At 36.7% G+C, this 13,694-nt stretch overlaps 3 protein-coding genes and 1 pseudogene across 3 annotated transcripts; 2 read left to right on the top strand and 2 right to left on the bottom strand.

Moving 5' to 3' along the window:
- Positions 1–5,227: 5,227 nt before the first annotated feature.
- Positions 5,228–6,103, bottom strand: LOC127953328 (hemoglobin subunit alpha). Its single transcript, XM_052552483.1, has 3 exons — positions 5,899–6,103; positions 5,548–5,755; positions 5,228–5,455 (listed from the first exon to the last, which is right to left on the bottom strand). The coding sequence occupies exons 1-3, from the start codon at positions 5,991–5,993 to the stop codon at positions 5,327–5,329; spliced, it is 432 nt and encodes a 143-aa protein (XP_052408443.1). The 5' UTR covers positions 5,994–6,103; the 3' UTR covers positions 5,228–5,326.
- Positions 6,104–6,786: 683 nt separating this feature from the next.
- LOC127953323 (hemoglobin subunit beta-like) lies at positions 6,787–7,646 on the top strand. Its single transcript, XM_052552477.1, has 3 exons — positions 6,787–6,975; positions 7,078–7,300; positions 7,408–7,646. Exons 1-3 carry the CDS (start codon positions 6,884–6,886, stop codon positions 7,537–7,539), a joined length of 447 nt encoding a protein of 148 aa, XP_052408437.1. The 5' UTR covers positions 6,787–6,883; the 3' UTR covers positions 7,540–7,646.
- A 1,872-nt stretch (positions 7,647–9,518) lies between these two features.
- Positions 9,519–11,491, bottom strand: LOC127953332 (hemoglobin subunit alpha-like; annotated as a pseudogene).
- Positions 11,492–12,521: 1,030 nt separating this feature from the next.
- Positions 12,522–13,326, top strand: hbba2 (hemoglobin, beta adult 2). Its single transcript, XM_052552481.1, has 3 exons — positions 12,522–12,686; positions 12,797–13,019; positions 13,125–13,326. The coding sequence occupies exons 1-3, from the start codon at positions 12,595–12,597 to the stop codon at positions 13,251–13,253; spliced, it is 444 nt and encodes a 147-aa protein (XP_052408441.1). The 5' UTR covers positions 12,522–12,594; the 3' UTR covers positions 13,254–13,326.
- Positions 13,327–13,694: the final 368 nt, after the last annotated feature.

Below are 13,694 nucleotides of genomic sequence, written 5' to 3'. Positions count from 1 at the left end.
ACCACGTCCACCCAAAAGATGCATATCATTGCACACTTTTCTCTTCTGCAAAGACTAAACCCAAGTAGTTAATTCTAACAATGTTTTCCTGACATGAAAAATATGGAAACAACAATAGGTCTAATGAGACTACGAATTCTGTTTATAACTTATTTAAAATATGGCAACGTTTTTATTGAAAAATGTTAATCTGATGATATCGAATACATGACATAATACATATGATAGAATATTGTTTCTGAACAGATAAATTTGAGGTTCTTAAATCAAAATAGAATTTGAATAACTGTTTATCGAAAATTCCATAATGTAATTAAAAGAGGCAAGATCTCCTTAATTTAGGATCCTTTAAAAAAAAAAGTGTATAGTGCAACGTGTGTATTACTTTTTTACAGTAGGTCTACCATATCTGCACATAAAGGACCCCGCTTTAAAATAATATTGGGATTATAGGCAGCCGATGGAATGTGTAGAACCTAGCCTAAAACTTTAAAGTCTGACATCACAGAATGACGTCTTTCAGCGACCCCTGCTGTCCATAAGTCTTAACTTGGCTACGTTTGAAATGAGGGCTAACAAATTTAAACAGAATCAGTCCACTACGTTAACCGACAGGGGGCTCCAACGTCTATCAATTTCAAGTGTGCTGAACTGGCATGACAAAAACTGCACAAAACAATAGCAGCTTGACAGCGCACAAAATGTGTGGAATGTTAAGTATTACGATCCAAATACCCAATGTTTACAATTAATTTAAATTAAATTAAAAAATACAAATAAAACATCGTGTAAAATTTTAACAAAATAAATAAGTAATATAAGCTTTGGATTAAAGCGTCAGCTAAATGCATAAATGTAAACATAAGTTATACAGTTTTGAGAAATATGAGGGAAACCTCTCAAGTAATGGCGAATCATTCATTGTCTCTTATATTATGGATGCATATTGTGCTGCTAACACACAGCATCCCATATGTTTTCTCAAATGTGAGGTATGTGCACTTCGTGTTTTTATAAAAATATTTGTTATAGAAAGTGCAGCTCTGTCTCAGTTTTGTTTTGATCACAGACACAGTATGTACTATTTTGATGTGAGGCAGAGTGTAACAGCTATTGAGGAAGTCTGCAGGGTTCATATCAATTGGTATTTTCCATAGCTAATGTTTTGTAAAGAATGTTTTCAAAAAGTTGTCTAATTAAAATATTTTTTAAAGTCTATCTCTGTTTCAGTTCCATTTCTATTTGATTAACAATCTGAATTTGGTATCTAATGGAGATATTGGAATATGAGGTTATAAATGGACGCATACATTTGATTTGTATTATTATATAGTCTACACTTTTAACCTTTATCAAGGTCACTGTTAATATTATATGGGCCTAATACAAGTAGGCATATATGATACGTTTTATCATACTTTAAATCTTTTTAGCTATAGGCATCCAGCGTAAAACGTGTCAAATCGGTTGTGCGAATCAATGTGCTGTGGCCACCTCTGATAAAGAGAGCATGCTGAAGGAAGAGAGAGAGAGAGAGAGAGAGAACATGCGCCCACTAGGGGGAATTACTTGTCCAGTGGCGAGAAAGAAATGCACTCAGTGTCGTTCAGTGAGGGCTTTGATTTGTCTGTAAGAAGTTCAGCAAATCAGCGATACCACACACACACACACACACACACACACACAATCAAAACACACTACACGCATGATGTGTCGTTCAAAAAGATGCAATGCCTTGAAGCTTATCACAGCCATGTGCAATACAGAAAAGAAGTTGGTTACAAGCATAGGTGGATAAAGTAGTCTATAGTACAACTCTATTACTTGAGTGAAAGTAAATGCTGGTCAAATATTACTCCATGCCAAGTAAAAGTTGTAAAGACAGATTTTTCTTTAAGTAAAAGTACAGAAGTACTTGCATTTTAAAGTACTTGATTACAACCTTTTTATGTTAACACAACATTGTATTATTGTTGCCCATGCAATACTTGCAATACCTCTGAAGCAACTTACAACACATTACACCTACTGAAAAGCTTGTAGTAGATCTTTGGAATAAAGAGCTATGGAAATTCATGTGCATGAAATCACTTTAATTACTGTCCTATTCTGAAAAGAAGAATACATTAAGAAACTTCCTTTGGGGTCACTGCAAATGCATGACGTTGGAAACGTTAAGCAGTTTATTAAGCATATTTAAGCACTACTGTAAATTTAATTTTACATCTGCTGCAGATGTCAGTCACCTAGGCTAATGCGTCATGGCAATTACAACTTCACAGTGCATCAAACCTGTTCTGGGCTGCGTTTCCCAAAAGCATCGTAAGCCTAAGTTGATCGTAAAAACGATCGTACGATTGATCTTAATATTACGGTCTGTTTCCCAAAAGCATCGTAGCTTAAGTAGCACTTGAAAATCTTCGTAGATCTACGAGTGCTCTGGAGTAATCGTACATCCCCAAGTGCATCGTAAGAAGACAGATTTATGAGGACACCTGCAGGACAACCGGCAGATTACACTTTTATCTAGATTTAACACACTGCAACGCGAGTAATATAATAATATTTTGATTGTATTATTGTACACTTTATTGTACTCGTTTTTGTGTTTACATGAATTTATAAATGAAATAAAAAAAAGGGGGAAACAAGATAAAAAACACATCTAAATTAAATGAATGAACAAAAGAACTGAATGAACTGAAGATGGAGGCTGTGGCCTGGGAGGGTTTTTTGGAGGACTAGGAGATGGTAGGTGCTCGGAGATGGCAGATGAAACTGATGGTTCCTCTGAGCATGAAGGACCTGACTCAGGTTCAGGCTCAGGCTCAGGTTGAGTTAGGGTCCACCACCTGTTTTTTCAATTGCAGTCCTCTGCAGTGCCCTCTTCCTTGTTGCCAGGCTTGCAAAATCCTGCCACTTCTTGCGGACCTCCTTCCCTGACCTTTGAACACCCCTGGTTGCAGTTAGTTCGGTAGCAATGTCCTCCCAGATGTTTTGTTTTTCTTTATTAGTATGGTGTCCTTTAAATCTGGTTAAAATCACATCTTTGTTTTTCTCTATCTCCTCTAAGAGGACATTAATTTCATCCTTTTGAAAGGTATCTTTTCTTGTTTGTTTTTTGTTCAGCCATTTTGTCAGTGTCTCCGCCTGTATGTAGGTGCTTTATAAAGACTTGATTGTCTTTATTGGTAATCCAAAACAGATGACAATTATTAGGTTAAACGTTCAGAATACGATTCCATATAAGGTTCAATTTCAGCACTTAGCGAATGGACAGCGACTCGTAAGTAGCACGTAGAGCGCGTTCTCGCGCGTTCATGTTAAGTGCATTTTTGGGAAACGCTCGTGGAATTGCTGCGAGCGTTCGTAAGTTTGCACGTAGAAAACGCTCTTAAGAGCTAAGATACATCGTTATCGGGAAACCCGGCCCTGGACATCTTGATTAAATAGACTATAAGGTGGCTAACATTACAAGTTCCTAAGCCCATCACATAGTGAGATAAAAACATACTTATGTTCAAATAAACAACTAGTATAGTCATTTGATGCATTAATTATTATATCACCATGCATCAACTCGAACGCAATCATTAACACATCGTATATACACTTTTATATGAACTCATAAATAAATAGACTGTAAGAAGTTAAATAAATGATCAAATCTGAAGACTATTTAATATTTCTGTTTAACAAAACAATTGAATTATAAATTATATCATAATTTTAATAAAACGTGCAAAATAAGGCAGAATCCATATATAGGCCCATAGGCTGAATCATACCTTTAGTGCATGATGTCCACTGTAGTGGACAGATATATTTTCTGTAACAGAAAAAAAAAAAAATTACAAGAACAATATTGTTAAATTGATGAAACCATGTCTGACATTTAGCTGATTTTGTTTTTGTACCTGTCTGGTGTTCTGAAAATAAAAGGATTTGACACTTATTCCTGAGGTAGCCTATATGGTTTACCTTTACCCCAGCATCAGATGCGTCAAAGGGTTAAACCCACAGCCTGCGCCCACCATTCTCATGTTCCGCAATATAAGTTTAGTTAGCCTGGTGGACAAATAAATTTACAATATTTAAAAAATATTTCGCTTAATGTAAGCTAGCTGGGTTGTCTGCATGTTTCTTCCGCTATCACAGATCATGAAAACTGTGCGAGACAAATATTCAAAATAGCCTATTTAGCATCCTTTCTTGACTATTAAATCACCTTTAGGATTCCGTGCAGAAAAAGAAAAGAAAAAATGAAACAAATATTTCAGATATTTCTTTAAATAATGAGCAATTTAATATACAGTAGACCTACTTTTTCAAAAACCTGTCCTGTCTTTGTGGGTCAAGTAGACTATAGAAAATGTTAACCCTCTCTGTTCAGCTCTGATAATTTAATGAAATTTCGGCATTAATATGATGAAAAGCATATGAAGATTTTATATATCAGAATGAGCAAGAGTGTCGCTATTTTATATCTCCCTTGTTTTGTCTTGTAAAATCTTAATATGTGTACACGGACAAAATCTTCTTTGACCTCAGGAGAACTGGGGTGGAGAATGGTGTTCATGTATAATAGTGATTTCAAGGCTGTAGCTCATTTTTAATAACTTCAATTCATCCCAGGTCTGTAATTGAAATCTGAATTTCATAATTCATCAATTGTAGCATTTTTTTTTAAGCCGTGGGGTAATAAAGGTACTACAAAACTATACTAAAATTGCAGTTAACTTTACAGACATACCATATGTCAAAACTTTTTTTGGTAATTAAAGGCAAACACAGATGCAAAATAATGAATTTTTAAAAGTGCACTTTTATAAGCATTTTAAATTGACTTTTGAAAATATGAGTTTTTTTCATATCTGTAATGGAAAAACTTGAAGAAACCCCGTCAAACATCATATTTCTCATTGTTCTGATTGTGTATAAGACTCGGACACAGCCAATATCATACGGAAACCAAATATTTACAGTGGTTTGATATGTAAATATCGACTAATCATGAACCGTGTTAACTCAAGTTCATACACATAATGGTTATTTTAAAAACCCATTTCTTGTACTCTGATCATATAAATGCAGCTTTGGTGAGTTTATTTGCAAAGGGACACAACAAATGTGGAAGCAGAATGCTTTTATCAAATAAACAACATAGGCCAATTCTTTTCCATATGATCAATTCAAATATGAGAGATAAAAATAAGACATGACTCAGTTCCTTATTCTCTGCCTTTTATTGAGAAATGTTATTCAGACATCACACTTGAGTTGGTCACGGGTGCCGCACCGTGTCGTTTGGATGCCCACCGGGAGTTTAGCGGTATTTCTCAGAGAGAGCCAGAGCCAAGTTCTGAAAAAACTTGTCAACTGACATGTGAACCTCTGGGGTGAAGTCTCCAGGGAAGAGCATGCCGATGACCACGATCACATTGTGTGCGAGGATCTAGAAAAGGAACACAGAAACACATTATAACGATTATGTACATGATGAGAAGTCTAAAATTACACTCTTAGGTAAGTTTTGTCATGGTGTACCTTGAAGTTGGCCGGGTCAATACGCAGCTTGAAAGCATGAAGTTCGCTCAGGGAGGACAGAGCTCCCACAAGGTCGTCTATCTTTGAAACGGCATCACCGACAGCACCCATGATAGTCTTGCCATGCTTCTTCACAGGACCAGACCCAGGGCTCAGGTCAGACCAGTGAGAGAAGTAGGTCTTGGTCTGAGGGTAGACGGTCAGCATTCTGAAAGAAAGCAATAACATTGTTCATTTCGGTGATCATTTGAGGTACTCGAATAAATCAAAACTTTAACTTCTTTATGTTATTTTGCAAAGTTATTTGACAAAGTTCTACATAGCTTTAGGAAGAGAGTGATTCAACATTACCTGCCGAGGGCTTCAGCGCCGATCTCATCGGCTCTGGAGCCGATCTTAGCCCATAGGGCTTTCACAACAGCCTTGTCCTTATCAGAGAGACTCATTGCTGCGTTTTCTTTTTCTCAAGTTAGATTGTCTTCAGAAAAAGATGTTGGCGAAAACAGAAGTGTGTCTCACTTTTTATATAAAACTAAGGAAGGGCACACCCGTCAAATCGGTCCAAACCGCACCCCTTAAACGCTTTTCTGCTGATCCCCGACTTGTGTTGCCCAATCAAAATCGTGCCAATTGTGTGCTTCTTGTTTAATTGAGATAACGATTTTATTTTCACATCTTTCAGGCGCTTAAGTGTCCGTTTAATATTTTTTATTACCACTTAATCACCATTTTAAAACTTATAAATCAGAATTAACTTATAGTTCAAATGAACTGAATCGACATGTGTAGGCTATTTATTTATTTTTATTATATTTTTTTGTATTTTATATGCTTTAATAAATGGCGCCTGAACTCTCGTAAAAGATGACATGTCATCAATGACGATACAATATTACATTAAATTAGAAATTTGAAAATCATCATTAACTGAAAACACTTGTAGCATCATCGCATTTGTCTGTCCATACATTGTAATTCAAATACCTATTTACAAGGGTGCTTTAGTATTTCATTTATTTTATTTTGGTTTTCATTTATTAGTAATGTTTTGTTTGTTTAATGTTTATTTTATATATTTGATCAACCACAATTTGTAGGCAGAAAAAAAGCTTACTCATGTTTAGGACATCTCACAAAACATTATTTTGGACGGTGTCCGATCAGTGATGTCCAGACATGTATGCGTCACCTGCTCGGAGAAATAACCAATAAGATGTTGCATCTTGTTATGGGCGGAGACATCACACATCAATAAATTGTCCTCCGGTTTCTGAATTTCTACTAGTGATTCCTGCTGGACTTAAACAAGTGCCTAAGGACACCCTAAAACGTAGACATGGTTGAGTGGACAGATGCTGAGCGAAGTGCCATCATTGGCCTGTGGGGAAAGCTCAATCCCGATGAACTCGGACCTCAGGCCCTGGCCAGGTATCATTGCATCACATTCTTTAATAGACATATTCTTCGTGTTAGATGATGTCAGTTGCGCAGTTTATTTAACCCTGTTCTTAATGATTCTGTCTATTTAAGGTGTCTGATCGTGTATCCCTGGACTCAGAGATATTTCGCCACCTTTGGGAACCTGTCAAGCCCCGCTGCGATCATGGGTAACCCCAAGGTGGCAGCTCACGGCAGGACTGTGATGGGAGGTCTGGAGAGAGCCATCAAGAACATGGATAACATCAAGGCCACCTATGCGCCACTCAGTGTGATGCACTCTGAGAAATTGCATGTGGATCCCGACAACTTCAGGGTAGGTTTGCGCAAATAAAACTAATATTTGCGTGATGTAAATATAGAAAACTGTTGTGCTCATATTATGTTGAAAAACAGCCCCCTAATAGATCTCTTGTTCTACAGCTCCTGGCTGATTGCATCACCGTGTGCGCTGCCATGAAGTTTGGCCCATCTGGGTTCAATGCTGACGTCCAGGAGGCCTGGCAGAAGTTTCTGTGTGTCGTCGTTTCCGCTCTGTGCAGACAGTACCACTAGATTCCCATCACCGATGAACACCAGCTGGATTGCAGAAGATCGCGGGAGTTGTTCACACAAAGATCTAACTCTTATAAAATAAGATCAATAAAATATTGTTAAAAGCACTTTGATGTTGTTTGCTTCCATTTTTTCAAGAGAACACTGACCAGCAGTCTACATGACCAAAATAAAGCTCTTTAAAAAAGAAACATGTTCTAGATGACAATTTAGGGAAATAACCCTGTTCTTAACTTTTAGCATGTTTTTCGACTCGACTTAATGAGTCAGCAACAAGCCAGCCTGGCAAAAAACAGTTTTGATAGATTTGCACACTGTGGGTGTTGACCGCTTGAATTCATTGATAAAAGAAATTAAATTTATCACAACCCCCAGTGGCTCTAGTATCAAAATAAGCTGGCACTCTTCGTTACTTTTATAAATATAATAGTTTTAGTCAGTTTCTCTGTTTGCAAATGTACTGTATATATGTATATATACAAAAATATACAAAATAATAAATATTATACAAAAATATACAAAAATAAAAAAAGTCCCATGCTGAGATATACTGAGCCAACTCTTCGAGTTAACTTGTTGAACTTTTGCTGCTGTTTTTTTCCAGCTTGACAAATTTGTTTTGACATAGCCTTACTTTTGACTTAATTAATTACAGACTAAAGATAAAAATACATAATCAAATGTTAACAATATGACATTTAAATAAACTGCGTAACACTATTCATGTGTCTTGCAGCCTGTCACTAAAGCTGGAGCAGGAGCAACATTTTAATAGCTCTTTTATATTTCCTGAGCTGTTGCCGGAGGTCATTGTCCTGTTATACTGTAAATCCTGACAGTGCTACTGCAATAAAGTCTATGCTTTATAGTACTTTGGTATACTATTCTGCTCTTGCCTCTATCAAATTAAAAAGGGACATTATGCTGTGCCATTAGTTAATAGGCACACTCTAAAAAAAGATGGGTCCTGGTGGCCATAACTAATATACTTCAGAAAATAAATAAAATGTACTTATGGTGTTCATGTTGTATTGCAAAACACTTTTGCTACTGAGGTGGGAAACAAGTAAGGTTGGGGACAGGTTTGGTGATGTATGTTTAAGGTGGCTAAGGTGTAAGGGATGGGTCAACAGATTAATTGTAATTACAGAAAGGAATAACAGATGTAATTTTTGGGAACTTTATTTAAGGTGCCCTTGTTACACGTTACATGTACTTACTATTGTAATAACAATAAATCATGCAAAATAACAGGCAACTAACTCTAAACCTAACCCTCATGCTAAACCTAGTAAACACAAACATAGTTAATTAATATTACACAGTACTTCAATGTATAACTTACAACTTATCTATTAAGTTACAGAGATATTGAATATATAACCCATTTTGTTTTTATTTAAGTATTACTTGGTTTTATGCATAAACATATACCCAAGAAGAATTAAAGCCTTGATGCTGTGACTTTATATCAGTTTTCATTTTAAGGAAAGGAAAGGAACTAAATGTTAACTGCAGCACATTATAAAATGCTCTGTATTTCACCCATCCAAGTGCACACACAGCAGGGAGTAGTAAACAAACCCACACACACACACACACACATCATGAACACACACCCAGGGGCAGTGGGCAGCAATGTTTGCTGTGGTGTCCAGGCAGAAGTTGGGGTTTTGGCATCTTGCTCAAAGGTCTCACCTCAGTCTTGAAGAGACATACAAGACGTGCAGTGCTGGGGGTAGGATATCTTTCATGTTTCCTCCTAAAATCACGTGTGTTGAACTTATTTCCTATGCACCTCATTCCAAATCCCAAAACGTAATTTTAGAGCTAATAACAGGGGCTTGCACTATTGATATGGAGGCTATATGCAGAAATTATTGCAATTATTAGAGAGAGATAGCAGCAGCAGCATCTCCAGTAACAGTGAATCTTTAAGTTGACCTGCTTCAAGAACCTTGCTACTGATAAACATCATGTGCTTTTTCACCTGTGAAACTATTTTATTGATAAATTCACGGGGCAGCGCTGACAACAGCTCTCCGTTTGCGTCTCAAGGAGCTCAGTCCACCAAAAAGATCATCCATTCAGCCCACAGCATCAGTGATGGCTCCCATTACATTTTTCCCATGTTTCTTCACTTCTGCTGAGCAGAGAGAATAATCAGACCACTGTGGAAAATATATTTTAGTCTGAGCGTAGACAGCAAGCATTCTGTGGGAAGAAGAAGAATCGTTTTTTTGTATTTTTGACAAAAATGTTCAACGTTGATCTATAGGTCTCAAAATGTATTTTAATGTAGAGCTCTTACCTTCCCAGAGCTTCTTGGCCTAGAGCATCAGCCTGACTAGAGATTTTACCCCAAAAGGACTCGACAACATCTTTATCCTTAGCTGTCAAACTCATTTTTTGATACTTGTTATTACAAGAGCAGAGTTTTAGGTGTAGGATAAGGGTGCTCCCACAACCAATAACGCCCCAGCTCCACCTCTCAGACATCAGCCAATAATTCAGACACATATGGTCAAATAATTAATTTTGCTGTTTTTAATCAACTATTAATCAGCAATGTAATACATCTTTTAAAAATTCTCAAAAATACGGTAAGCCTATTCAGAGATATGAATTTACTGAAGAATTGTGACAACTCTTACAATAACAATGTATTGAATTTTTTCTGAAATAATTACTGTTAACAACAGCTTTATCTGAACAATTTCTATTCAGTTTACTGCGTTTATGACACATACTTTAGCATTATTTGGGGACACCAAATGGCACCTAAAGGGTAGAGCAACTCAAAAAGAACAGGATATCCATGCTTATCACAGTTTATCGAGAACATTGAAATGGAAGGAGTTTGTCAAGATAAAACCAAATTAGACGTCACCCTATTAAAATGTAAATGCGTTTGTTTTAGTAAAATTTTAACGTGACTTTCATATGGACGCCTATAGTGACAAAAGCTAATGTGATATTAGATAAATCACAACACAAATATTTATTTCGATTTTTTTCGTGGCATGCATAATACCCAAGATCCATTCGTGATTTTGATGATTGAATCCACACTTATTTGAAGATATTTGACATTTCTGATAAATCTAACTTCCCAATTTCTTCGCAGTGTCCCCTACAACATGTTTAAATGCATCTAATGTCAAAAAACATTGTAATTTTATCAGAATATACATTTAATATAAAGAGTAATTTGCCAATGATTAGGAAACGATTCGTTCAAAGAAAGTTCGGAGCAAACCCCTTCCCTTCCATAATCTTACTCTGCTCTGATTGGACAGCTGGACAAGTCTGTTATGATTGGCACAGAGAGGCGTCCTTGAGCCAGTTAGCAAGTACAACCATTGACAAAGTACCTATACATAAAACAATATAGTGCTCCAATCAGTTCTTATAATAATGACATAAAATACTAAAACACTTATGCAAGTGAATCGTGCCAACAGATAAAGTTTAGCTGCTAAACTGTGAACACTTAGAACAATAAAGGTTAATATTTTAATGGCCATTATCTGGATGGATCTCAGTACTCAGATACTCAGTACTCAGAAAATGGTTAAGTGTAAGTAAATTGGTGTCCCTCTCTTCTAATAGAACTTTGAGCTGCTTTTCCTGATTATGTTGTCTTTTTGCACTACGACCCTAAAGGTAGGCCCATGCCTTAATTAAAGGTTTAGCTGTTCCAGGCTACAAGGTTGCTAATGATATAGCCCTTCTTATGTGCGACATACCAGGTGCTGTCCATAGAGGTGGTGCTGAATTGGTTGATGTCTCGAGAATCATAACAGTTACTCCGTGTTTCTTCACTTGGACAGAGTCGAGAGATTGATCAGGCGAAAGAGCAAAATATATTTTAGTCTGAGGGTAGACAGTAAGCATTCTGCGGCAACGAGAAGAATACGTTTTGTATACGTTTCTTTCTTTTTTTTTTTCTTTTTTTTTTAAACGCACCAGCTCCACCTCTCAGACACGCTCTCTCACGACCAATTCGTACGTATTTTACGAGGTGGCTTATTCGTACGAGTGTGGTCGTACGAATTCGTACGAATAAGCCACCTCGTGTAAAATGTACGAATTGCCGTGAGATCGGGTTGCCTCAGAATATTTGTCAATTAATTTAATCATTCTGTATTTTATCAAAAATACTGAATGGTTAAATATATATATATTGAATGTATTTGAATGTAGTCCACTGGATTTTTTTGTTTTAGTTTTTTGTCTAAAAAATAGTTTTGTTTTAATTATTCTACTAAGACAGTTTGTATTCAGATGACTGTCTTTGCATGTATGAGATGCTTTGGGCTCATTTGGGGACACTTAAAGGTTAGGACAACTTAAAAGGAAAAGGACATCCATGGTCTGCCACGGTTATCAAAGTTTACCAAATTAAGACCAATTTTTTAATGGGTTTTTTAATTTAATTAGTTTTTTAATTTTTAATTAGTTTTTTAATGAGAGGGTCTGAATGTCCAGATAAAGCAAAAGGCGCTTGTACTATAGGCTAAACAATTCAGTTAGTTATTAGATGGGTCATTTTGGTTTATTCGATGTAAAATTTAAATAGCCTACCACACCAGAGCTTTTCAGCTGGTTGCTGCTTATTAATGTGTCCATATATTATAATATTAATTTGAATAGCCTACTCTAATGAGTTGCCATTGATTTTGTTAATAATGCTCTCCTCTGGCTAGTGGTTTCGCTAATAACTATAGTGTAAATAAAGTTTGGATTTAGACAGGTCACATGCAAAGCCTTGATTAAACATGCACAATACACGTAAAGGTCGTGGTTTGTTGATTGATAGATCCAGACATATTTGATAATGTATGAAATATATTTCTGACAAATCTAACTACGTAGTTTATAATCAAAATGCAACATTAACTAGGATCGGATCCAACTAGGCTATACCACACACATGGCCAATTAATTTTAGCGGCTGATGTGGGCGGAGAGCGCAAGAAGCTCTAAATAAAAACTCCGCGCGCATCTATGTTCAGCATTCACACTAGTTAAAAAAGTAAAGAGATAATCACAATGGTGGAGTGGTCGGATTCCGAGCGCAAGACTATTGCAAGTGTCTGGGGCAAAATCAACGTCGATAAAATCGGACCCCAGACTCTGGCAAGGTAATTTAACAGTGTGTGGCTAAATGATGACATACACAACAGCTTGTTCAATCAGTGATGCATCCTGAACAGGTGTTGGATTTACGTGTTTTCATTCTTTCACATGACAGAGTGCTGATTGTATATCCCTGGACACAGAGGTATTTCGGTTCCTTTGGAAACCTTTCCAGTGCGTCTGCAGTCCTGGCTAATCTTAAGGTGGCAAACCATGGGAAAACCGTGTTAAATGCGTTAGACAAAGCCGTGAAGAACTTGGATGGCATCAAAGCCACTTACTCTGAGCTCAGCCAGCTGCACTGCAACACACTCAACGTTGATCCAGACAACTTCAGGGTAAATGCCTACTTCTTTATTTTCCAAGTTTGAGCTTATGATAAGGATATCGTAGCACCTCGACTGTTGTTGCCTAACAAATGCACGTTTTCCTGATTCACACAGCTGTTGGCCGACTGTCTCACCATCGTCGTTGCGACTTCATTTAGGTCCGAGTTCAACCCCGCTGTTCAGGCCACCTGGCAGAAATTCCTGTCCGTCGTTGTGGCCGCTCTCTCCAGCCGTTACCACTGAAGATCCCTGCCTCAATCATGATTCAATGCATTAAAGATTTCAAAAAGAATATAAATAAATCATTCAGTCAAGGGATGGGATTTTGAGTCTTTTCATTTACAGTATTTTTTCATTTATCTTTTCATTTGTCATCATTTTCAATATAGGAAAGTTTCTTCCTTTAGTTTCACTTTCATATTTTACCACTAGAGGGCGCACATCTGTAATCTTACTGAAACCTATACTCCTTTCCTTGAAGACACTGAGCCATATACAGTCATGGCCAAAAGTTTTGGCAGTGACATACATTTATGTAAAGTTTGCTGCTTCAGTATTTTTAGATTATGTTTCCACGTTTCTATGGTATACTTAAAAACAATGACAAGCATGTCATATTTTTTTAAAGGCTTTTATTGGCAAAAAATATATATAATGAGTCAATATTTACAGCGTTGACCTTGT

The sequence above is a fragment of the Carassius gibelio genome, chromosome B3 (assembly GCF_023724105.1).
Source record: "Carassius gibelio isolate Cgi1373 ecotype wild population from Czech Republic chromosome B3, carGib1.2-hapl.c, whole genome shotgun sequence".
NCBI classification, from domain to species: domain Eukaryota; kingdom Metazoa; phylum Chordata; class Actinopteri; order Cypriniformes; family Cyprinidae; genus Carassius; species Carassius gibelio.
Note: the sequence above shows the minus strand (reverse complement) of the source record. Positions and strands in the feature narration are given on the sequence as shown.

Bases quoted from the DNA above. Each gene is read 5' to 3' on its own strand.
- LOC127953328 (XM_052552483.1), bottom strand. From the start codon at position 5,993: ATGAGTCTCTCTGATAAGGACAAGGCTGTTGTGAAAGCCCTATGGGCT. The intron at 5,756-5,898 runs GTAATGTTGAAT...GCTTTCTTTCAG, and splicing joins GGCGCTGAAGCCCTCGGCAG to AATGCTGACCGTCTACCCTC. The intron at 5,456-5,547 runs GTACACCATGAC...TTCCTTTTCTAG, and splicing joins TTGACCCGGCCAACTTCAAG to ATCCTCGCACACAATGTGAT.
- LOC127953323 (XM_052552477.1), top strand. From the start codon at position 6,884: ATGGTTGAGTGGACAGATGCTGAGCGAAGTGCCATCATTGGCCTGTGG. The intron at 6,976-7,077 runs GTATCATTGCAT...TGTCTATTTAAG, and splicing joins GGACCTCAGGCCCTGGCCAG to GTGTCTGATCGTGTATCCCT. The intron at 7,301-7,407 runs GTAGGTTTGCGC...CTTGTTCTACAG, and splicing joins TGGATCCCGACAACTTCAGG to CTCCTGGCTGATTGCATCAC.
- hbba2 (XM_052552481.1), top strand. From the start codon at position 12,595: ATGGTGGAGTGGTCGGATTCCGAGCGCAAGACTATTGCAAGTGTCTGG. The intron at 12,687-12,796 runs GTAATTTAACAG...TTCACATGACAG, and splicing joins GGACCCCAGACTCTGGCAAG to AGTGCTGATTGTATATCCCT. The intron at 13,020-13,124 runs GTAAATGCCTAC...TGATTCACACAG, and splicing joins TTGATCCAGACAACTTCAGG to CTGTTGGCCGACTGTCTCAC.